Source organism: Schistocerca piceifrons, chromosome 6 (assembly GCF_021461385.2).
Source record: "Schistocerca piceifrons isolate TAMUIC-IGC-003096 chromosome 6, iqSchPice1.1, whole genome shotgun sequence".
Lineage (NCBI taxonomy): Eukaryota > Metazoa > Arthropoda > Insecta > Orthoptera > Acrididae > Schistocerca > Schistocerca piceifrons.
The window spans coordinates 148,344,242-148,368,770 of record NC_060143.1 but is presented as its reverse complement, the minus strand read 5'-3'; the positions used below and the strand labels follow the sequence as shown (position 1 = coordinate 148,368,770).

At 41.2% G+C, this 24,529-nt stretch overlaps 1 protein-coding gene across 1 annotated transcript; it reads left to right on the top strand.

Annotated features, from left to right (window-relative positions):
* Positions 1-2,442: 2,442 nt before the first annotated feature.
* LOC124802842 lies at positions 2,443-3,928 on the top strand. Its single transcript, XM_047263861.1, has 2 exons — positions 2,443-2,503; positions 2,610-3,928. The coding sequence occupies exon 2, from the start codon at positions 3,008-3,010 to the stop codon at positions 3,926-3,928; it is 921 nt and encodes a 306-aa protein (XP_047119817.1). The 5' UTR covers positions 2,443-2,503; positions 2,610-3,007.
* Positions 3,929-24,529: the final 20,601 nt, after the last annotated feature.

The window sequence follows — 24,529 nt, the reverse complement described above, 5'->3', positions numbered from 1 at the left end:
TTTCTAAAGTATTTGAGTCACTTATGTACACTCAATTAAGTAGCTATTTTGAGACACACAACCTTTTGAGCAATAGTCAGTTCGGATTCCGACAGGGCAGAAATACCACTGCGGCCATCCTGGAAATTGTTGACCAGACATTAACAGCCTTTGAAGACCAGAATATGGTGTCACTTGTCTTGTGTGATATGAGCAAAGCTTTTGACTGCATTCCCTTTGGCACCCTGGTTGCAAAACTAGAATTTTATGGTGTATGTAACCCAGCATTAGCAGTAATAGAGTCATATCTTCATAATAGAAGACAGTTTGTCTCAGTTAAAAATAATTACTCCCCTGTAGCAGCAGTTAGTACTGGTGTACCACAGGGCTCGGTTCTGGGACCCTTCTTCTTCATCATAGCCATCAATGACCTACCTCATCACATAAACAGTACTACCATATGCTATGCAGATGACACAACCCTCCTCACCTCACATCAGAACATCTCAGCTTTGGACAATAACACACAGGAATCACTCAAATCAGCCATCCACTGGTTCACATCCAATAAATTACTGTGTAACTCAGAGAAAACACAACAGCTTCTCTTAGGGTTACCCAAAACCATAGAAAACAAAACTGTAAAACTATTAGGAATGCATATTGATTCCAAACTTAACTGGGAAGAACACGTAAATCAGGTTTGCAAAAAGCTTTCAAGAGTCTCCTATCTCCTTTGGAAACTTAGGGACATGATTAGCATGAACTTTCTGAGAACAATGTACTGTGGACTCTTCCAGTCACATATTACATATGGCCTTCTCATATGGGGGCACAGCTCTCACAGTAACAAAATTTTGCTGATGCAGAAAAGAATGCTGCGCATAATGCGTAAAGTCGGTCCCACGGAGCACTGTCGTCCTCTCTTTATAAGGCTAAGACTGTTGACCATTGTAAACTTGTATATTTATATCTGTGTGTTACACATTAAAAACAATGGTATGGAAGGTGTTGTCAGGGAAGAAATTCATAACTACAACACTAGAAGGAAGGCAGATTATGATATACCAAGACACAGACTAACAAAAAGTAGTAACTCACACAAAGTGAATACCTTAAAAATATTCAACAAACTACCGCAATCTGCTCGGGACATGCCCACAAAAATTCTTAAACAAAATTTGTACAATTGGTTATCTGACAATCCATTTTATTCTATGCAAGAATATTATGATCTGAGTAGCACAGAGATAAACCTGTAATTGCATAATTAACTTAATTAACTACTATATATACTGTTACAAAATATTTCATATCTAATACCTTTGTATTTCAACTGTGTTAGGTAACTACTTTATTTGCCAGTGTTATGATGTGTTACGTAACTACTGTGTTTGCTACTACAATGTAACTCATTTTTGGTACCTTTGTATGTATCTGAAACAAGAATATGTATTAAGCATTGTAGTCACCTGCTTAAGGTTTATGTTATTTGTAAGTTACTCATATGCTAATTATATCTATGCCTTATATATAGTGTCTGGAATATTAATATTATTTTATGTACTGACGAAGCCTATTTCATCTTGCATGATCAATGGCTAATAAAGAATCTTGAATCTTGAATCATCGACCAGCAGTTCCAGCTCAGATGATGTTTTGGTAAGTATATAAAACAGTTTATTTCTACTGATTAATTTCCTGTGGCTTGTGACTTTGTTTCTCTCAACATTGCCCACGCATTTGACAGCCATCCTGTGTGTTAATGATGAAACTTGATGGGAACATTTATGTTACTGCTTAATGGTGCAATAATGTAGTTTCAAAGGTAAAAGATGTGTAAAAAATATTTTCTCATTATTGTGATTTTAGCGAAACTTAATGCTTTTGTGTGGCTTATGACTATATCTCACACAAATTCTTAGAATATTTTGCTCTTCATATTATAGCTTGAAATAAGTAGAATAAATGAAGAATCACCCGAAAAACCAAAGCCTTCACGGAAAAGAAAGCGAAATATTGATCAGTGGAAGAAAAATAAAGCAAAACGTCGACGAAATGCTGGTCAGCAGTATAAGTCTTTAAAAACCCACAAGATTGTTCAGGCTGCTACTATAGAAAGTCCCTGTTCTGCTTGGAGAGGAAGAAAACATTTTTCATTCGTTTTGGGACATAGGAAACTTTAATGCCCAGAATACTTACCTGATGAGCTGTATGAAAATGGAACCGAAAAAGCGGAGGTTTGTTCACTATTTAAATAAAAGTGGTTTAATATTTTGTATATTTATTTCATTTTGTTACATTTGTCATAATTTCTTTCAAAGCTATCCAAAAAAGACTTCCAAGAAAATATCATCCAGAGATGTTACATTTTCTTATAATGTGAGGGTATGTGGAATAGAAGTCATGATCTGCAAGGAAGCTTTCCTAAGGGTTCATGGCTTAGAGATACATGCACGAAGAGTGAGGAATTTGCAACATCAAATGAAGCAGGGATTTGCAGTGCCAAAAGAAGATGGAAGAGGTTTGTATGTTACTCTGTGCAATAAGTTAGGGATGTACTCAAACTGGGTACTATACAAATATTTCTATTAGGAAGAGGATATAAGCTCATCTTCTTTTTCTTTCAGGAAAACATGGAAACTACCCACATAAATTTCAAGACGGAGCTGTACAATGTGTTAGAGAATTTCTCAATGCCATACCGAAATATAACAGTCATTACAGTTGGCAATAGAACCCCAATAGAGTGTATTTGGATTGTGATCTCACCACTGATTCCTTATTTCGAGATAAATACTCAGAATACTGCAAGGAAAAGCAGGTTCCTGCAGTATCTGAAAGTAAATTCAGAGAAATTTTCGTATCTGAATTTAATATAGGCTTCAAACTACCAAAACGTGACACCTGTTCGAAATGTGATGGATTTCTAATTGCAATAAATAACTCAGAATTATGTGCAGAAGAAGTCACAGAAAAGAAACAACAATATGAACTGCATCTCAAAAAGGCTGACAGAGGACAAAATATGATTGCGTCTTTAACTGTTCTGGCTACAGAAAATTCGAAACAGCATCGTATGATAGCAATGGATATACAGCAAACGTTCCCCACACCTAAGCTAACAGTTGGTCCAGCATTTTACAAGAGGAAAATATGGACATATAACTATGGTATCCATGACTGTGGACCAAATAAGGGTTATATGTTTCTGTGGATCGAGAAAGATGGAGGATGGGGTTCAGATGAGGTTGGGAGCTGCTTATTGAAGTACTTGGAGATAATTAATCCTCAGACAAAACATCTCCACATAATCAAAGACAACTGCAAGGGACAGGCAAAGAATTGGACTATTATTGCTTTGGAAAGGTCCCTTGTTGCTACCAAAAGATTTGATTCTGTCCAGCATTACTTCCCTGTGGTAGGTCACACCATGCTACCTTGCAATCGTGATTTTGGTCGCATTGAACGGTATGCAAGAAACAGACGTCCAATAGTGTACACTCCAGATCAATGGGCAGAAGTAATAAAATCTGCGAGTCCAAAACATTTCATTGTAACTAAAATGGAAAGAGAAGACTTCAGAAGTTTGGTAAGCCTGAAGGCATTGATCTCAAAACGTACAGAAGCCACAACTGGAGATCCCCATCATTTCAGTGAAGCTACTCAATTTGAGTCTGAAGATCCCTTCAAGCTAAGTGTAAAGCACTCTTATTCAGACATAGGAGCTTTCATGTCACTGGATATTCGTGTCAAAAAGAAAGGAAGGATAGTCGAACCAAACCCATATCAGCTGCCAATAAAGTACAGAAAGCCACTACCAATTAACCAGAAAAATATTGATGATGTACTGTCTCTTATGCCATACATACCTGCAGCAAATCAAGATTTCTTTCGACCATGTACTGGAAATAACGTGTACATTGATAAGGTAGAGGAACTTCCTTGATGTAACTGTATCAATGAAAAAGTAATTTATACATCTCCGATACCTGATATGTATATATTAATGTGTAAAAATTATATATTCTGCTTGCTGTGTGGGAGTAGTTAAAATAAATACTTACAAATTCATACTTTATGTTTTAAACAATTTTTTGGGAGATATAGTCAGAAGCCACCATTGACTACATCTTAATTAGAATCATTCTAAAATTGATATTTTATAGCATGCAGAGAGTTGACTATTTAACAACATGCTTTGCAAGTATTAAGCAAGTGTTTGCAGTAGAAATAAAGTTTCTATTTTGTATTAAACATTTTCAGACCTCTGTGGAACTTTAAACTCGCTGTATCTCAAAACTAGTTCAATGTGGCTTATGACTATATCTCTCCGACCCCTTCATATGTTAGACTGTGGTTTCACTCAAAAATTGAGAATCAACACTTGCATCCTTGTTTTTGCGAACCAACTACAAAATTATCGCTAGCTGCTATGCACCGTCTGAACATGTAAATTTACAAACAAAACATGCTGGTTATATGTCAGATAAGTCACCTTCTGTTGTGAGTGCTGATGGTTATTATTTTACACCCTTCTGTTCATATTTTGCATTTCACTATTTCTATATGCAAGCCAATAATCTCAATCAAAGTTGCTCAGCAATTAACCAATATAATTAGAGTACAATTTACTTTCATTTTGTTTTTTGCTTGTAGTAACATCAGAAGCTTGTAATATAATTTCTAACTCTCTTTGGCTTGAAGAAGATGTCTAAAGGGTGAGAGGGCTTACCATGCTTTGGTTAGAAGACAATGTGGCTCAATTAAAAGGACTTGCTATCTGTTCACCTACAATATCACTTGTAGAAAACGTGGCTGCATCAGCAAGAGTTGCAGATCCTAATAAATATTTTAAAGGCTATGGTGAATTGTCTGTCTTCGCAAGCTCTATATATTATTTTGTTGATGCACTCACACAGTCCAGTATCAGAGAATATTTTAAAGTTCCACTTTTTATAGTTTAGTTTCTTGTGATCCTTGTAAGGTCTGTTATGCCACCACTCATTTCGACAGTTATTCCCGTGTTAGCTGTAATGGAGGTGAGTTGGAGATTTATGTTGCTAAGTCTTATTGGTTTAGAACTGGCCTGGACTGATGTATGTGATGATTAATTAATTCAAGAACACATATATTTTGTACTGTATATTTTGCATGTAGATGATACAAAATACTGTTCCATCGTTCTTTAGATGTACCATGCTCACTCAGTTTGACTTGCCTCTTTTCATCCCTCCTCAAAATTTCTCTTTATTACACAAATTAAACCTGTTGATAAATATTCATTGTATCCGTAACAATTTCCTTTTTCTTAAAGCTTTACTGTCCTTAGATCATCTCCACCTCGCTTCAGTATTGGTAACAGGTAAATTTGCCACTGATACAGAAGTTTACATTGTCTTTTACACTTACATGTATACACAGTAATTCATTTCTTATATTCAAGTTACAATACAATCTTATTGTGCATTAAGCACATTAAAAAATTCCTCTATTTACATTGGGCATAACATGTGACTCCTCAACTATTACCAACACATGTTATTTGATTCCATGTAGAGATGGGTTAACTCTATTTTATTACTTTTTAGGCAGATGGACATCCTAAGTATTGCTAATTTCATGGGGCTGCTAAAGTTGTAACTGACAGAACACAGTGACAATTAGATTCAGCAACATCTGCAGAAGAATTCACCGTGGAATCTACTTCTAAGCTGTTATTCAGTAGTAGAAGGATAAGACAAAAATCAACATAAGATAGATACACTGACTACTATAAAAAGACTTTGCTTAAGTACTATGAAAATGTGTCATTGTAGACAAGTGTTAATGTTCCATACTGAATTGTACTTTAACACATACCTAATAACTATTCATACTATGTACAGGTTTGTATACATGAGGCTCTATATGGAAAGTAACAGTGTAACTTACGTCAGTGTGTCAAAAAATAATTTCTTCTGCTGTTGGTATTTTTGCACCTGTTATCTTAAATAGTTTTGTGGTGTAGAGCGCCATAAATATCGATATTTGTTCTGTGCGTAAGTGTGCGATCTTTGAGGAGAGGGCTTTGAGCAGGATGTTGGACGCTAACGGCAGTTAGCCTCCGGACTTGTATCTGTGTAGAAGCTAAGTGTGAATAAATCTGTATCTGAGAGAATTGTAGTTGTTTACCTACAACTATTCCATATTCCCTCACTAGTGACCCCGTTTTTGTGTAATACGCGTCCGAGTTACCGCCTGAAGGTTATTTACGCGCCTACCGCATCGGATTTCTCCGCGATCGCGAGGGCCTTTGTTCAGCTCCAGACAATGGCCTTTCAGCATTCACTGCCGCCCGGATTCCAGCAACATCTCTCCAGCACTCCTGCCGTCGTAGTGGACATGCCGCAAGAATCTTCGGAATCCTTCAGCCAGAACATGCAGTGGAATTCATCGAGTGCCGCCAGTTTCTTCCAACCGCCAACGGTCGTGGACTCTGGCTTTGTTAGCCTGGACCTTCCCACGTGTTCTCCACAGAATGTTGGTTGGAACATTCCTACTCCTGTGTTGAACACACAATTCAATACAGTTCGTGGCGTTGAGCGAGGTTTTGCTACTTTGGAAAATCCAGTAGTAAATTCAAACTCGAATCAGTACCTGCCATGTGTGTATCCTTCCGCGCCGGCTAGTCAACAGGTGTTCAATGCTCGCCAAACAGCAAATATCACACTGAGTGTGCATCCTAGTGGACGTGTGTGGGATCCTTGTGTTGCTTCTAATCAAGTCAACAATTCTGTGCTGGACAGTAATTACTCCGACATCTACAACAGCCCCACCACTCACGGTCGAGTGAATACTGTGTGCATAACGGACATTCACCGGCTTACTTAAGCACTTGTGGCTTCTCTCCGAGCTACCACGTCAATGAGAATGCACATTTTGACGACGATCCTCACACCGTTCGAGCGTCCGTCACTTCTCAGCCGCCCCCCCCGGCGTCAAGTGAATTTCGCGATTCCCGCATTATGGGACGCCAATAATTCGGACTCACAATCTTCTGCATGCTCTACTTCCGTCCGAAGTAATATGCGCACCTCTGCAGTGACTGCAGTGCCGAATCTGCCAAAATTACCAGACTTCAAACCCACTCACCCGGAGTTCTGGTTTAACCTGGTTGAGCAAACATTCAATGTCTGTGCTTTGGACGACGACGCACGCTTCGCCTACCTCATGAACCATCTTCACGACCGCGTCAATTTAATTTACGATCTGGTCAAAGCACCCCGCCTAGCAGGGAAGTATGCTGTGGCAAAACAGACGATACTGGAGCGCGTTTCTAAAACCAGGAGAGAAAATGTGCGACAGCTCATCTACGAAGAGCATCTCGGCGACAGGTCTCCGTCCCAGCTGTGGCTGTGCAACCATCTTCTCGTCAATGAGCAAGTTATGCCTGATGACACGCTCGCAGAAATCTGGACTGAAAAGCTGCCTTTGCCTGTCCAGACTGCAATCTCTGCGTATGAAGATAGGCCAGTAAATGAACGTTTACGCGCCGCTGACAGAGCATACTCAGCCAGGCAACGTGAGCTCCGTGCACTGCGTTCTGGACGTGACCGCACTAAGACTCTTTCTGACGCCACGCCCTTGTCTGGTGCTGCTAATAACAAGTTTGTTAAACTAGCCGCCCTGTCTGCACCTTCAACTCCCCGCAACAACAGTACATCGGCCTCTGTGGAAGACTCTGGGGCACATACTACGTCACCTAGCAACTACCCACAGGAGCACAGGCCTGCTGAACCTTACTGTTTCTTCCACACGAGATTCAGGGGGCAAGCTTGCAAATACAAGTCAGCGTGTTCTTACCCAAACTCCAACTGCAGGTAGGCTACGGTGCCACCTCCTGCGATGTAAACAACGGGCACCATCCTACGTTGCACTCCGTTTCGGACAATAACAGTTAGTGTGGTCGAGTCTATGTTCGCGATTTACGATCAGGTGTATGTTTTCTGGTAGACACTGGCGCAGACGTCTCTTTGCTGCCGGTTTGCCTAGCAACCAATAAAGTGCAACTACACAAAACAGTACTTCATGCAGTGAACTTGTCTGCCCTACAGTGTTCGGGTTCCACTTTGTATACAGTGAAACTTTCGCCTGAGTGCAAGCTGGAGTGGACGTTTCTAGTGTCAACAATTGAAGAACCTATTCTCGGAATTGATTTTGATTTCCTCAAGCACTATCAGTTGTCACTAGATTTTGTGCAAAATACTGTGTTTTACACCCCCCCCCCCCACCCCCACCCTTAACAATCATATTCCTTTCGCTTCGCCGAGTGACAGTTCGGCTAACACCAAACATGTGTGCTGTGCTAAGAAGTGTGTAAACCTATCCTTGGAGCTGCAATCTTGGACAAACAAGTGGCTAGTGGAGTGCGCCAAGTCTTCGAAGTTGCGGATGGAATGTACGGAAATGATGCTGCATCTCCGCGACATACACTACGAGTTGGCCTCCACACAACAACGCCTCGCGGCATTACAAGCAGACGACTCATCGGCTACAGACAAGGTCAGTCCATGCCAATCGGGTGTTCCCGTGCCCGCGCATGTTAATGACAATGTTGTGAACTCTGTAAACTGTGTCAGCATCCCCTTTTGTAATGATAGGGTATGCCCGAGTGCTCATGCTCCTTGCGTTCCGAATGGACAATTAACTTGCCAAGCTCGTGGCAATGAACTACGGCCATCTGCTGTTCAGCCACACCCACTCGTGCCTACAGCGCTCGTAGCGGCATGGCCCGCTACCAAGAACCAGTGTACCAACCTCGCCCACGTTAACACGTGTGCAGCCTTTACGCAGCCTACGAGCGGGTGGCACACCTGTACTTCCGTGCCCTCAGCGCCACAGCTTGGCCCGTCCGCCACTGCCTGCTCCGCTTCACGGACATCTGACTGTCATGCCGCACCACGTATTGCAGTAGTCACTAATGGCACAGTTCATCGGTTACGTCTAACCGATGGGCCGCCCATATCGCAATGCCCACGCCGCCTCAAGCCGGAATTTATGAAAATAGCAAAAGAACAATTGGACGATCTGTTACAAAAGGGAATAATTGAACCTTCTTCCGGTTGCTGGGCTAGTCCTATCCTGTTTGACCAAAAGAAAGACGATACTTGGCGTATGGTCGGAGACTATAGGCGTTTAAATGCCCGCACCATCATTGATAAATATCCGGTCCCACACATTGCAGATTTCAATCATGCGCTCTCAGGTGCAAAGTACTTCTCTGTTTTGGACTGTAAGCACGCATTTCATCAGATTCCTATGGCTCCGGAGGATATTGAAAAGACTGCCATAACCACTCCCTTCGGGCTGTTCCAATACAAATTTATGCCGTTTGGGTTGAAAAACGCCCCCCAAACATGGCAGCGTTTCATCAATCAAACTTTATCCCATCTAGACTTTTGTTTCGTATACATGGACGACATATTGGTTTTTTCTTCTACTTTGGAACAGAGTGAGGAGCGTGTTCAAGTCGTGACAGATATTTTAGCAGCTGCTGGTATTGAACTGAACAATAAAAAGACTCAATTGCACCAGTCATCCGTCACATTCCTAAGTTATGTTGTGTCATCGGACGGTCTGACACCACCACAGGACAAGATCAAGCCTGTTCTCGAGATGCTACGCCCTCAGACCTACAGGGAATTACGCAGGTTCATCGGAATAGTTAATTATTACCGGAAACATTTGCCAGCCGCTTCTGCGGTGCAGGCTCCTCTCACAGATGCTCTCGCTGGCCCACAAACTTCTGGCACCCGCCAGGTACCATGGACACCAGACATGGACAAGGCATTTAATGAACTCAAACAGCTGTTGGCCTCCGGTGTCACTATTGCTCACCCACGGGCGGACGCCACAATGTTTATCACTACTGACGCTAGTGACAATGCTATCGGCGCAGTACTGAGTCAGACATACAACGATGTTACGACCCCCCTGCAGTTTTTCTCAAAAAAGCTAAACAACGCGCAGAAGAAATACTCAGCATTCAACAGAGAATTACTTGCAGTTTATGAGGCCATAAGACACTTCAGAACTGATGTTGAGGGACGAGATTTCTATGTGCTCACTGATCACAAGCCGTTGGTTCCTGCCATAAAAAATCCTGCGGCTGATCCGCCCCCACGGCGCTTTCGTCACATCGATTACATCTTGCAATTTACAAATGACATTCGCTACATCTGAGGAGCGGACAATGTGGTCGCTGATTTTCTCTCGCGTGTTGGTGCTGTCACAACCTTAATTGACTTAACGGACCTAACTCGGCTGCAATCAGCAGACCCCGATACCATGCAGTTAATTTCAGACCACAGCTCCTCTCTCCAACCGGTACACTCTACTTTCCCTGGCATATCTGACTTAGTGTGGTGTGATGAATCGACTGGTACATTGCGGCCATTCATTCCTAAGCCCCTTCAACACCAGGTCTTTGACAAACTACACACATTAGCACAACCCGGTGTAAAAGCTTCCACCCGTCTGGTAGCTGAACGGTTTGTCTGGAGAGACATGCGCCGTGACTGTCAGTCTTGGGCAAGGGCATGCATGGTGTGTCAACAGAACAAAGTTTCCAGGCACACTTCTCCACCCCTTGGCTATTTTGCCCAACCGCCAGGCCGGTTTCACCATATTCATGTCGACCTCGTAGGCCCTTTGCCCCCCTCCGAGGGTTTCCGTTACTTGTTTACAGCCATTGACATGATGACTCGGTGTTCTGAGGCTGTGCCTATTCCGAACATTACCTCTGAGACAGTAAGTTGAGCATTCTTAGATTCGTGGATCTCTAGATTTGGCTCACCTGTTTACCTCACCACTGACCAGGGGCGACAGTTCGAGTCTTCAGTTTTCTCTGACTTATGTAAAATGTGTGGTATCGTCAAAATTCATACTTCTGCATACCACCCCCAAAGCAATGGGCTTGTCAAGCGATGGCATCACACCTTAAAGTCTGCCCTGCATTGCCATGACTCACTATGGACAGAGGCACTGCCCTTCGTGCTTCTTGGCCTTTGTGCGACTTTCAAGGAAGACCTCAAGGGTTCTGTAGCCGAGTTTGTGTATGGCCAACCTCTGGTTTTGCCTGGAGAATTAGTCACTCTGATCCCACTTCCATGGCCCTCTGAACTCCCTTCACTTCTCGAGTGGGTGCGCTTGCACTGCAGCAAAATTCAGCCGCCACCTCTGGCTGCTCATACACCTCTGCGCATGTACGTACCGCGCACGCTAGACTCTTGTGAGTACGTGTTTCTCAGAGACGACTCAGTCAAAGCCCCATTTCAGTCGCCCTACACAGGTCCTTACAAGATCATCAAACGCTCTGAGAATAACATGGATCTCCTCGTAAAAGACTCTGTAATCACGGTCTCACTCAACCGAGTGAAACCAGCTTTCATTGAGCCTCAGGTGAACCTCCCTGATTCTGCCCCTATTTCTCCCACTCCTGCTTCGAGCGGCATCCATCTTTCCACACCATGCATTTGGGTATTGATTCTCCACAGCGTGCTTCTCTGCCGAGCACTGCTCCTTCTCCGCGTTCATCTAATTTGAGTGGGCAATCTTTTCGGGGCTTCACTCCTCACAGCCCTCGCAGTCGAACTGCCAACCACTGGGATTCTACCATTGTGTTACCATCTTCGTGTGACAGCTCGCTGTCATGCCGTTCAATCCACGCTGGCTCCTCGTTGCCTTCGGTCACGCTCCCTCGTCTGTCAGCTGATCACCCGAAGTTGTCTCCTGCACAGTCCAGTGCACCTGCCACCCCCCTCTTAGCAGATGCTTCCCCCTACCAGGGCTTTCCCACACCTCTATGCCTCCCTACCATTGCTCGTACAGGTGCCATCCAAGAATTCACAACACATGTGCACCCTGATGGCATACATAAATTATCTGTTGTCGTAGATGGCGATATGGTGTGTGTGGTACTCGCGTGTGACAATATTGAGGGAGGAAGTGCAGAATCTCGTGTGGTGCGCCGCTTTAAATTGAGCAGAAGTGCTGCGTGTGACAATTTGCGTGCCTTTGTTAGGCCTTCTGGCAAGGTGATTCTCCGCCTGCCGGCTGACGCAGTGCTACAACTCCACTCCAGGATGGGACGTTGTCTTCAGCCGCCGGCGTCGCTTGCTGACTTCACCGTCGACATACCGGGTTTCACCCCCCGGTCTCCTACCAGTCGACCGCTTCCGCCTGACGCAGAAGAACTGTGTGTTACCTTCCTAACTTCTCACCCCCCCCCCCCCCCCCCCCATTCACAGGGACGTACTCCATACTGTGCGGGGGGAGGGGGGGGGGGGGGCGGCTATGTGGCGTAGAGCGCCATAAATATCGATATTTGTTCTGTGCGTAAGTGTACGATCTTTGAGGAGAGGGCTTTGAGCAGGATGTTGGACGCTAACGGCAGTTAGCCTCCGGACTTGTATCTGTGTAGAAGCTAAGTGTGAATAAATCTGTATCTGAGAGAATTCTAGTTGTTTACCTACAACTATTCCATATTCCCTCAGTTTCATTATGTGTGAATATCTGACCCGTCTGTTTTTTTTTTTTTTAATTTTTTAGCAATTGTTCTTGTAACTACAGATATTGATCTTGCTAATTCTTCTTCTTTTTGTCGAATGTTGTCTACCCAGATGCTTTAGTTATTCATATGCAACTCACTGTACTTGCAGCAGAACTGGGTAGTACGTTTTCTTATATTACATTTATGACTATTTTCATATTCACTGTAATGAGAATTCATACACATTTTGCTACTCTACATATCATTCGTCACCACTCATACTTACACATTTATATATAATTACATTCTCTAGCAGTGGGGTCCTGACAGTTTCTACCACTGTATTCATATGTTCTATCCTATCAATTGGGACTTATAGTTGCATCGTTCCCATATAACTAACACTAAATAAACTATTTAATTACCTGAATATGCACGGTGTAGTCTGCCTATCACTCATACTTAAGCACAACATTTGCAGAGTAGTTTCAGAGTGCATTAATTCTCCATTTTTGCGAAATGTTATTATCAGGTCTTGTACAGTCCAAAAGTACTAAATCTGAGTTCATTCAGATGAAATGAAGTAACACATTTGTCTTTTGTGTGTTGGCAGAGTAGTGTTACAACATGTTGCACTTGCAGAAGATAAAAACTCCCCCTTTTAAGCATTTTACTTGTCAGATAGTAAAATGAGGGTTTAATTAGAACTTCAGTTAATGTTTACCTCTTGAAAATAACACTTATTTCTCCCCACTTTAATCGTGGCATTTAGTCATATTACCTTTTAATCATAGTTTCTCACTGTAGTGGTTAGTGTAGATATTGTAAATAGTATGCTTTTAGGTAGCTAGCAGTGTAGTGTAGTTCATCTTTTGTATATATTTGTTTCTCTTCCTTTTTTCTCTGTAGTTTACTTCCTTAATGTAAGTTTAAAAGTTATTATTTATATATGTACATGTGTTTTTTATTTTCTTTTTGTAATTTCTAATTATTATTTGAACATGGCAATAGGATATTTTGTCCTGTCCCGGTTGGTTTTATTGCACAAACTTCTTTATGTGGGTATAATCCCTGCATTTTAATGAATTGGGTTGACATAAAAGATAACATTCAGGGTGTGGGATGTTGACTATTGTGTATGGCCCTGCACATTGTAGTTGCCACTTATTGTTTAGTTTCTTTAGTTTGATGGACTTAGGGTGCAGATGTAAAAGACCTCCTCTCTGATTTGAAAAGTGTGTCTGCAGCCTAATCTTTTATCACATGTTTGTTTTCTCTTTCATCTCGTGCATTAAGGGTTGTTAATGCCTGCTTGACCTTTTCTTCTAACAATATTTTATTTTGGGGCACTCACGGTCGTGGTCTGACCCACTCGTCAATTTCTGTCTTTCTGGACATCAACTTGGTTGATGTGAATCCCATGTAGATGTGTTGAAGATTATTTACTGTTTGTCTTCTGATAATAGGTGTGAAAGTCACTGTCTTAACTGCATACATGCGAACATACGTGGTAAAAACAACATATAATGCAATTATATATTTTACTCTGTCCCTAGCTTGTGGTAGGGAGCCAGCTGTGTCTCAGGACACCAGCTCTAGTGGTTTAGTAGGAATAACTGGATGTAGTTTTGTTAAACTAGATTTATTTGGGTGTTTCATTTTTTGACAAATGACACCTTGCTTATGGCTCAGTGTAAACTGTGTCGGATATTAGCAAAATAACAGTTGTTGTTGTTGTGTTCTTCAGTCCTGAGACTGGTTTGATGCAGCTCTCCACGCTACTCTATCCTGTGCAAGCTTCTTCATCTCACAGTACCTACTGCAACCTACATCCTTCTGAATCTGCTTAGTGTATTCATCTCTTGGTCTCCCTCTATGATTTTTACCCTCCACGCTGCCCTCCAATACTAAATTTGTGATCCCTTGATGCCTCAGAACATGTCCTACCAACCGATCCCTTCTTCTAGTCAAGTTGTGCCACAAACTCCTCTTCTCCCCAATCCTATTCAGTACCTCCTCATTAGTTATGTGATCTACCCATCTAATCTTCAGCATTTTTCTGTAGCACCACATTTCGGAAGCTTCTATTCTCTTCTTGTCCAAACTAGTTATCGTCCATGTTTCACTTCCATACATGGCTACACTCCATACATATACTTTCAGAAACGACTTCCTGACACTTAAATCTGTACCCAATGTTAACAAATTTCTCTTCTTCAGAAACGCTTTCCTTGCCATTGCCAGTCTACATTTTATATCCTCTCTACTTCGACCATCATCAGTTATTTTGCTCCCCAAATAGCAAAACTCCTTTACTGCTTTAAGTGTCTCATTTCCTAATCTAATTCCCTCAGCATCACCCGACTTAATTCGACTACATTCCATTATTCTCATTTTGGTTTTGTTGATCTTCATCTTATATCCTCCTTTTAAGACACTGTCCATTCCGTTCAACTGCTCTTCCAAGTCCTTTGCTGTCTCTGACAGAATTACAATGTCATCGGCGAACCTCCAAGTTTTTATTTCTTCTCCATGGATTTTAATACCTACTCTGAATTTTTCTTTTGTTTCCTTTACTGCTTGCTCAATATACAGATTGAATAACATCGGGGAGAGGCTACAACCCTGTCTCACTCCCTTCCCAACCACTGCTTCCCTTTCATGTCCCTCGACTCTTATAACTACCATCTGGTTTCTGTACAAATTGTAAATAGCCTTTTGCTCCCTGTATAACAGTATGATATAATTTTGTCTGTGCAGTTTGATACCCCATTGTGTTCCTAGTGTGGCACCTATATTTGATAAAGTAATCAATATATACATCAGTTAAACACACACATCACTCAGATGGCTCCGGTGTGTGTTGATGAAAGAGCACCCCTTGGTGCAGAGTATAATACTTATCCAGTTCTTCACTGTTATCTTCTTGTAGTCTCCACTTTATATTCTGCCTGCATGGATCTTCTTCCTGCAACTTAATCATACTTTGACACATCATTAAGCAGTATGGTCAGCAGATGCCATGATACGAAAGAAAAATGTGAAAAATCAGAAGTTTGTTCTGTCAACTCACTGAAGTTGTGTAAACCTTGTGGTGATTGTGAAAGTGCATCTGCTATAATCTCCTTTTATGTGTACTGTCTCAAAATTAAACTACTGGAAGGAAAGATGCCAGTGGACAATACATCTGTGTAACAAATTGCAAGTTAGTAAAAAAGGACTGAGCTTGATGATCGCAAAACACTTTTATGTGCTTACCCCATAAATAGTACTCATAATTTTATAAATGGCCAAACTACTGCCAGAGCCTCCAGCACTGTCACCTAATTAGTTCTTTCACATATCAGGGTTCTACTTGCAAAACTAATCACACATATGGTAGATTTTCTGTTAATTCTTCAGATCTGAAGTAGGCATGCCCCATTTCTGTTTTATTTGTACATTTGTGCTCAGATAAAAGTCTTCACTCATATCAGGATGTTGTAACAGGCCAGCATTGACTAGAGCCTGTTAATTCTGGCACTGCATTGTCAAAAACAACATATGTTCTTTCTCAGTAAGTCTAATAGAGCATCACTGTTTAGCTTTTTATTTGACATGAACTTTTTGAAAAATGACATGAATCCTGAGAAGGCTTTGAGTTGTCTTCTATTTTAGGGTGCTGGAAAATTTTTTATTGCATTGACCTTTCCTTTGTTTGGTACTATTCCTTCTGAGGAAATAATGTGACCTAAGAATATTATTTTCTGACGTCCTAATTCAGACTTTTGTAAGTTTATTGTAACATTATACTGTTTGAAACTTTCTAACACTTTACTCAGCTATTCCAGGTGTTCTTTCCATGTTGTGATCACAGCCAATAGGTCATACACATACACAGTCTGTCCACTTGCCAATTCTGGTACCAACAATGTATCCAGGGATGCTGTAAATGTTCACCCCGTTACATTAAACCTGAAGGGAAGAACACAGAATTGGTAACTTCTAACTGTACAAACAAAAGCTGTATACTTTCTATTATCAGGATGAAGAGCTGTCGGCTAGTACGAGGCACACTACTCTATGATACGAGGGCAGTTCAATAAGTAATGCAACACATTTTTTTTCTCGGCCAATTTTGGTTGGAAAAACCGGAAATTTCTTGTGGAATATTTTCAAACATTCCCGCTTCGTCTCGTATAGTTTCATTGACTTCCGACAGGTGGCAGTGCTGTACGGAGCTGTTAAAATGGCGTCTGTAACGGATGTGCGTTGCAAACAACGGGCAGTGATCGAGTTTCTTTTGGCGGAAAACCAGGGCATCTCAGATATTCATAGGTGCTTGCAGAATGTCTACGGTGATCTGGCAGTGGACAAAAGCACGGTGAGTCGTTGGGCAAAGCGTGTGTCATCATCGCCGCAAGGTCAAGCAAGACTGTCTGATCTCCCGCGTGCGGGCCGGCCGTGCACAGCTGTGCCTCCTGCAATGGCGGAGCGTGCGAACACACTCGTTCGAGATGATCGACGGATCACCATCAAACAACTCAATGCTCAACTTGACATCTCTGTTGGTAGTGCTGTCACAATTGTTCACCAGTTGGGATATTCAAAGGTTTGTTCCCACTGGGTCCCTCGTTGTCTAACCGAACACCATAAAGAGCAAAGGAGAACCATCTGTGCGGAATTGCTTGCTCGTCATGTGGCTGAGGGTGACAATTTCTTGTCAAAGATTGTTACAGGCGATGAAACATGGGTTCATCACTTCGAACCTGAAACAAAACGGCAATCAATGGAGTGGCGCCACACCCACTCCCCTACCAAGAAAAAGTTTAAAGCCATACCCTCAGCCGGTAAAGTCATGGTTACAGTCCTCTGGGACGCTGAAGGGGTTATTCTGTTCGATGTCCCTCCCCATGGTCAAACGATCAACTCTGAAGTGTATTGTGCTACTCTTCAGAAATTGAAGAAACGACTTCAGCGTGTTCGTAGGCACAAAAATCTGAACAAACTTCTCCTTCTTCATGACAACGCAAGACCTCACACAAGTCTTCGCACCCGAGAGGAGCTCACAAAACTTCAGTGGACTGTTCTTCCTCATGCACCCTACAGTCCCGATCTCGCACCGTCGGATTTCCATATGTTTGGCCCAATGAAGGACGCAATCCGTGGGAGGCACTACGCGGATGATGAAGAAGTTATTGATGCAGTACAACGTTGGCTCCGACATCGACCAGTGGAATGGTACCGTGCAGGCATACAGGCCCTCATTTCAAGGTGGCGTAAGGCCGTAGCATTGAATGGAGATTACGTTGAAAAATAGTGTTGTGTAGCTAAAAGATTGGGGAATAACCTGATGTATTTCAATGCTGAATAAAACAACCCCTGTTTCAGAAAAAAAAATGTGTTGCATTACTTATTGAACTGCCCTCGTAGTTAAGTATTTTACATTGTGAAATTTTAGCAATTGTTCATCTAAATTGTCTGGCTTTATCCTAACTGGGATAATGATCTTGTTGATTTCTGTGGCTACTAAAACTAGATGGACATTGCCATTGGGTTTTACAGTTGGCAGAAGAATGCTCCAATAGGGTGACTGTGAAGGTTCAATTATTCCTCAATTTTTCATTTTCTCTGTTTCTTTATGTACTGCTTCTCATGACGAAGGGTGACAACAGGTTTGTTGGAGTACACCTCCATTGTGTACACATAACCCTTAATGCTACAAGGAATTTTTCAAAGACTTTTATATATTGTTGGAGTAGTTCACCTAATTCATTTCTTTGGGTTATGGATAGGTAGAGGATTCTTGCACCTTATCCTGTATGATTCACACATTGGTAGGCGTATCTGATGAAGTTTCATTTAAAAAATCTATCTCTGCAAAAATGAATCGTAAATCTATTTCGTATTGATTAGTGTCTTGACTTGTCATTATTTTGGTTAAATCAAAAGAAATTCTACAATCCTCAACATTAAAGTGACATTTGCCTTTACCTAAGTGTATTTGCTGTTGAAAAGAATTCATATCCGGCATGCAGTTGACTATTAATTTTTCAGTGATAAGAAAGTCATACCTTATTATAATATCATGTATTGTAATAGATATATGTGCTTGGGATTTTATTACCTGTGATTTATTGCTTTTAGAATTCTGAAGTTTTCTACAGGTGGGGTGGGTACATACGTATTTCTTTTGATTTCTGTGAATAAACCAACTGGCATTACATTTGCCAAAGTGCCACTGTCAAGAAGAGTGTTTACAGATATATCGCCTGCTTTTGCATTTATTATTATCACTTCATCTGCCTCCCCACCATTACCTGTTTTATCGGAATACACTTATGTATCTCTTATATCTTTATCCTGATCGTATCTCAAAAAGTATATATGTTTGTTCTGTATGCCCCCACTGCTTCTGTAGATAGTTGTCTGGTGGGCTTATTTATTTATTTATTTTGGTGATCCTTGATGTGAATATGTCACAGGATATGGAACATTTCAGTTTTCTAAATTTGTTATGGTATTATGTAAATAGTACTAATCAGTTACATATTAAGGTATCTACAGCTTAGGTTCTATTTCAAAAAGTAAATTTTGCAGTTAAATAAACATTACAGAAAATACATTATAGAAAAACAGATACATTTACAATAATAGATAGACAATAACAAAGTATCCCATCCAATAAGTCTCTCTTGACCTGTAGTTCTGGGTAACTTTTCCAAAATCTACCCCTTTTCCTAGACCTCTCCAGTCCTTTTCCCTCACACCTCTTCCTTTCTATTGCACCCTCTGCCTGAAGAAGGAGCCTAATTATAACCTTCTTTTATGTATGTGTTCTGCTGCTACTTGGTGAGTGGATTTTTTATCTATCGAATTACATTATAGTAGATAGACAGGCTCACAAATAAAGATTTTGGAATGTATCTGAGAGTTACAGGTATGTAGCTACTATATGTTACGGCTTAGGAACCTCTCTATAGTGTAAAGTGACCCTTGCAGTAGGCATTGCCCTAAGTTCGTTTTAAGCAAGAGCTCATCATCTAATAAATACTTAATTTGTGAAAGAAGAACATTAAAAACCTTCCAGCCACTGAAGTGGATCTCCTTCTTTCTGTACCATGCTCAGGTTTGCATGCTCATAGTGGATATCGCCATTTCTTCTAGTATCACACACTATTAGGTTTGAAAAGGGGATTCCCCCCCCCCCCCCCCCCCCTCTATGAAACACATCAGGAAAATGTATATTGTACAGTGAATGTGAAGATTTCAATTTCCTTAAAAAGATTTCTGCATATGGCTCTAGGGTGGACTCCTCTCATGACTCTTATGACTCTTTTTCTGTGCACATACATTAAAACTCCTTTTTACAATTTTCAGTGGACTGGCCCAAAAAACTGTAAAATGCATGAAAGCGTAGGAAAAACAACAAGCAAAAATGAATAAATTTGTGGCGAGTGTTGACCATGGCAAAGCATAATCACTGGTTTTGTATTCTCCTCTAAGGTGACTTCTTTGACTTGTTAATCTTCTCGGATGTTTTCACACCATGGTGTGAAATGTTCCGTGTTGTATTGTGTTCTCATGTTGAATACATCTACTCAAATCATTATGTGGTTGATTATTACTAGTATAGTCTACATCACTACCTTGAACATGGCGACTGTGCTACACTATGTGATGACTCAGTCAGAGCTGCATTCCAGCCCTCCTACTCTGACCTACACAGAGTGCCCACTAGAGGACAGAAGACCTTTGACATTCTATTTAATGGGAAGAAGCAGACAATTTCCATTAATTGGCTCAAACTAGCTTGGTGTTTAGTTGATGCCCCCCTTCCCCTAGCAGTAAATTCAGGAACTTTATTAGAAATACTTTGACTGTATACTGATAAAATTTTGACAGTCAAAGTGTCTTTACTCTGAACACTGTCTGATTTCCCCTGCTGCGTATCCACTGTCGAGTGTTCATCAGACCACTTCAAACTACCATCTAGCCTAAAACACTTTCATGTGCACTCCACAAGTACTTTGTTTAGTGCATCCTTGACCTATCAAGGGAGTCCTTCAAATCCCCACACAATAATGTAGATCTAGAAAACTGCAGCCAAGACCATCACAGAGTCGACAAACCCTTTGGTTGAGACCCTCCACTTGGCTCCAAACCAAAGGACCTCAATCAACTCTGCGAATAATGCTGCAAGTTGCGAGCTCTGCTTGCACCCCATTTGCATGGCCAGCAGTCTCCACTCCCTCCACCAGCTACCTATATGAACTGAGGATGGTGTCAGAACCCAAGCGACAGGCATTGTTGGTGCCGACATGAGCCACACCTTGCAGACGAATGCACCGTGCACACTTGATAGCTGCAGGCAAGGCTGCCTCCCTTCTTGGTTGAGGCCCTCCCAGTAGACATACTGATTGCAAATTGGATTTCTTTTCAGCCCAGAATGTTATCTGCCTAAGGGGCTCTATAATGTGCCTAATGTTGGAGGTCCTGATAACTAGTAAACCCTTCCCCTCATATGCCAGGTCGAACTTGTGGAAGGAGCAGCCACCTGTCCACTCACAGGGTGGATGGGCAAGGCCCGGCGACCAGTCTCCACATTGGCTGTCCACCATGAGTGACACGGATGCATCACCATCTGCCACTCAGCCTGCTGTGAGGTCGGATCCACCATGTTGGGTGCACTAGGAAGTGCCTCAGAAGCAGAGCCTGTGGGCAAAGCAAGTGACACCTGAGGTGTCCCATGTGATGCTCCAGATTCTCCACCACTGCTAAACGCCGAGGCAGCAACCTGAAGGAGACTGCTGTAGCCAAAAACACATCCTAACCATCCTAGCAATACCAACTGAAGAAGTTAACTGTAAAAGCAGACAGAATCATGGATACGCAACTTGCTACCCTGCTGACGTGTCACCAATGGATGCTGATGTGTTAATGAGCTTTTTAGTGAGCAACTACTGCACTACAGACTGAATGAATTTGTAATTACATAAATGCGAGATTAAACCTCTTAAACAGAAAAACATGCATGAAATTTAATAAATGTACTATGAGGAAAACACAGAAAAAGATGAATGCTTAACCTGCCACTCTGTAGATGAATATCAGCTGAGAGCTGTGGCCTGACTGACTCAACATCGAGGTTGAGGCGTATTGACAGTGAATTTATTCTGGAAAGGTATTCCAGCAAAACATTATCCACCCCTCTAATGTGTACCACACCCGTCGAGAATTGGCTAATCAAATCCAAGTGCATAACATGATGAGGCAGCCATATTTTACTAGGATTCCTTATTTTGTCCACTAGTGGATGATGGTCCATCAGTAATGTGAATTATCATCCTTCGATGTCTGCCTTTAAGTACCTGGACTGCTTCATAAACCCAGAGCAATTACTTTTCAATGTCAACCACTTGCATTGAACCACATTTACTTTTTTTGAAAAGAACCTCAGCGGATAGATTTCTATTGATTATCTAATCTAAAATTGCTCCAATCGCGATGTCACTCACGTCCACTGTGATAGTTAAAGGGGTATCCTTACCATATGTATAAACGTAACTGCCTCATTTGAGCTGCATTTGATCTTCTTGAAAGCTTGTTGCATATCCTCTGTCCACTTCAGTACATGCTTCCCACGATAATGTTTCCCCATCAAGGCATCTGTCAAATGTGTCTGCAACTGCCTCCTGTAAAAGTTGACTGTTCCAAGAAATCGTCGCAGTTCTTTCGTGGTTGTAGGTCTGGGCATGGAGCAGATAGTTTCAATCCAATCAGCTGTGGTCCTAATATCAGATATAGTTACAGAATAACCCAAAAAGTTTATCTCATTTTTCTGAAATTGATACTTATCTTCATTGAGCATGACACCATGTATCTACAGAACATCAAAAATAATTTTTAAAAGTGTTTCATGCCCTTCTGCCAGTTTTGAGAAAACCAATAAGTCATCTATGTATCAAAAACAGAACAGAAATTCTGGTAGTATTGAGTCAATACAATATTGACATTTCTGGGCTGCATTTTTTAACCCATAAAGATTTGCACAAATTTGAAAAGGCCAAAGGGCTTGATAATTACTGTTTTTGAATGTCTTTTGGCACCACTGGAATTTGATGGTAGGTCTTTTTGCAGTCTATCATGCTAAACTTTTTTGCATCTGCCAGAGGTTGTGAAAAATCCTGTAAGCTGGGAATAGGTTATCTATCTCGTATAGTACGTGAGTTAGGTGATCTGTAATCTCCGCACAATCTATAAGACCTGCCTTTCTTTGTGACTAAATGAATCTGTGATGCCCAGTTACTAGATGAAGTCTGAACTATGCCTAAGTGCAAAAGTAAAGTTCATTTACCATAAGTTTAGCTGTCTGACATAAATGTGGGGTGGATACCATGATGCCTCTGTACTTGGATACTAATGCTGCATAGCAGTTTCTGCTGTTAAAGAGAAGCCAAATGCATGTGAATGAGCTTTCTTCTCTTGTAAGGAATGTGGCTAGTACTACATACTCTTTCCTCAGTTATTGGAATAACCACACAGATTTTGCAAATATATGAGATGATGGGAGAAATGTTCTGTTACATACTTGAGATAATTCATGGTGACCTTGAAAAGCAAGTTACAAATACTCTGTTTTGTTGCATTTATTTAAAGTTGTGCAGACATACGTCAAGTAGTCTTCAATGACTGTCACTTAGTACACAAGTGAAAGACAAGCATAAAGTGTAGCATTAGGTACTCTGAAAATCTGAAGCACTTAAAAGTGGAAATACATACTGAACAACACATTTGCAAACTACTTCAAGTTAACAGAATCAGTACCCTTCTGGCATAACACACCAGTAAGAAATAATAATAATTTGTAGACAACTAATGACAACCTACTACAAAAAGGATCCAGTACAGTAACTATAAGCAAATAAGATACACCACCCTTTTCACTCGAACAAATTATTTTTTGAGTTTATAATCCATACCTAAAATTTCCAATAAAGTTTTGCCTATTTGAAGTTTTGAATAAACCTGCATTTTCAGTCTGCAGATTCTGAATTATAACCTGATTATGTTATTTTCATCCTCAGGATGCCACAAACTCACTCTTTCTTGGACTAAACTTACCAGTTTCTCATGCTCCATATTTCATGTGCGGAAACATCGATCAATTTGACCAAAGAAATCAAACTGATTTGAATTTGTCTGATTGTCATCTGAAGCCTGTACATTCAGGAGATAAAACCGGTTATAGTGTGACCACGTATGTAATGGCGTACTGATTTGAAAAGATTGACCATCTCCGGCCGATGTCAGTCTTCGGCAGAATCCACTGATACCCGAGCCACTGTGACCAGAGCCTAAAGCTCAGTTTATCGATGATCTACAACATCTCTGTGGATCCCATGATCCCTCACACCACACGCTGCCAGCCTCGTGTGGGTTTGTAAGTGTTTGTACTTCTCCAGAACCACTCCTCTTCAGCTGTGACAACATAGGTCCATGCATGGTATTAGTAATATTTCTTGATGAGAGTGCAATTTCAGTGATTATGTCTGTGATTTACGTAAAATATCTTCAAGGTTAAAAAGCTTTGCTAATGTTGTTATTCTGTGCTCAGCTGTCTTCAGTTATTTTTTAATTTCATAAAGCCAACTAATACTAGTCTCTAACATTTTGTGAGTGTTATTTAAGGGTGACAAACTGAAAAGTTATCAGGTTATGGGCCCAGGTTTATTTTAAAATGGAATTTGTAATAAAATATCTGGTCACAAGTGGATGCTCACATTTTTTCGATGTGGCAACTGAAGTGGAAAAATATCGTATCCCTTTATTTGATGGAACAAATTTCAACAAATGGAAATTCAGGAAGGAAACTCTTTTCAAGGAACTGGAACTTTTACCATTTGTGCAAGCGAATTATCTCCCATAGGTGGAATTTGTGGATGGAGAGGTGGACATGCAGTGTGTTGCAAAGGAAACACGACTCAATGAACTTGCAAAACAAGATCAGAAATGTAAGTCTCATCTAATTTAACACAT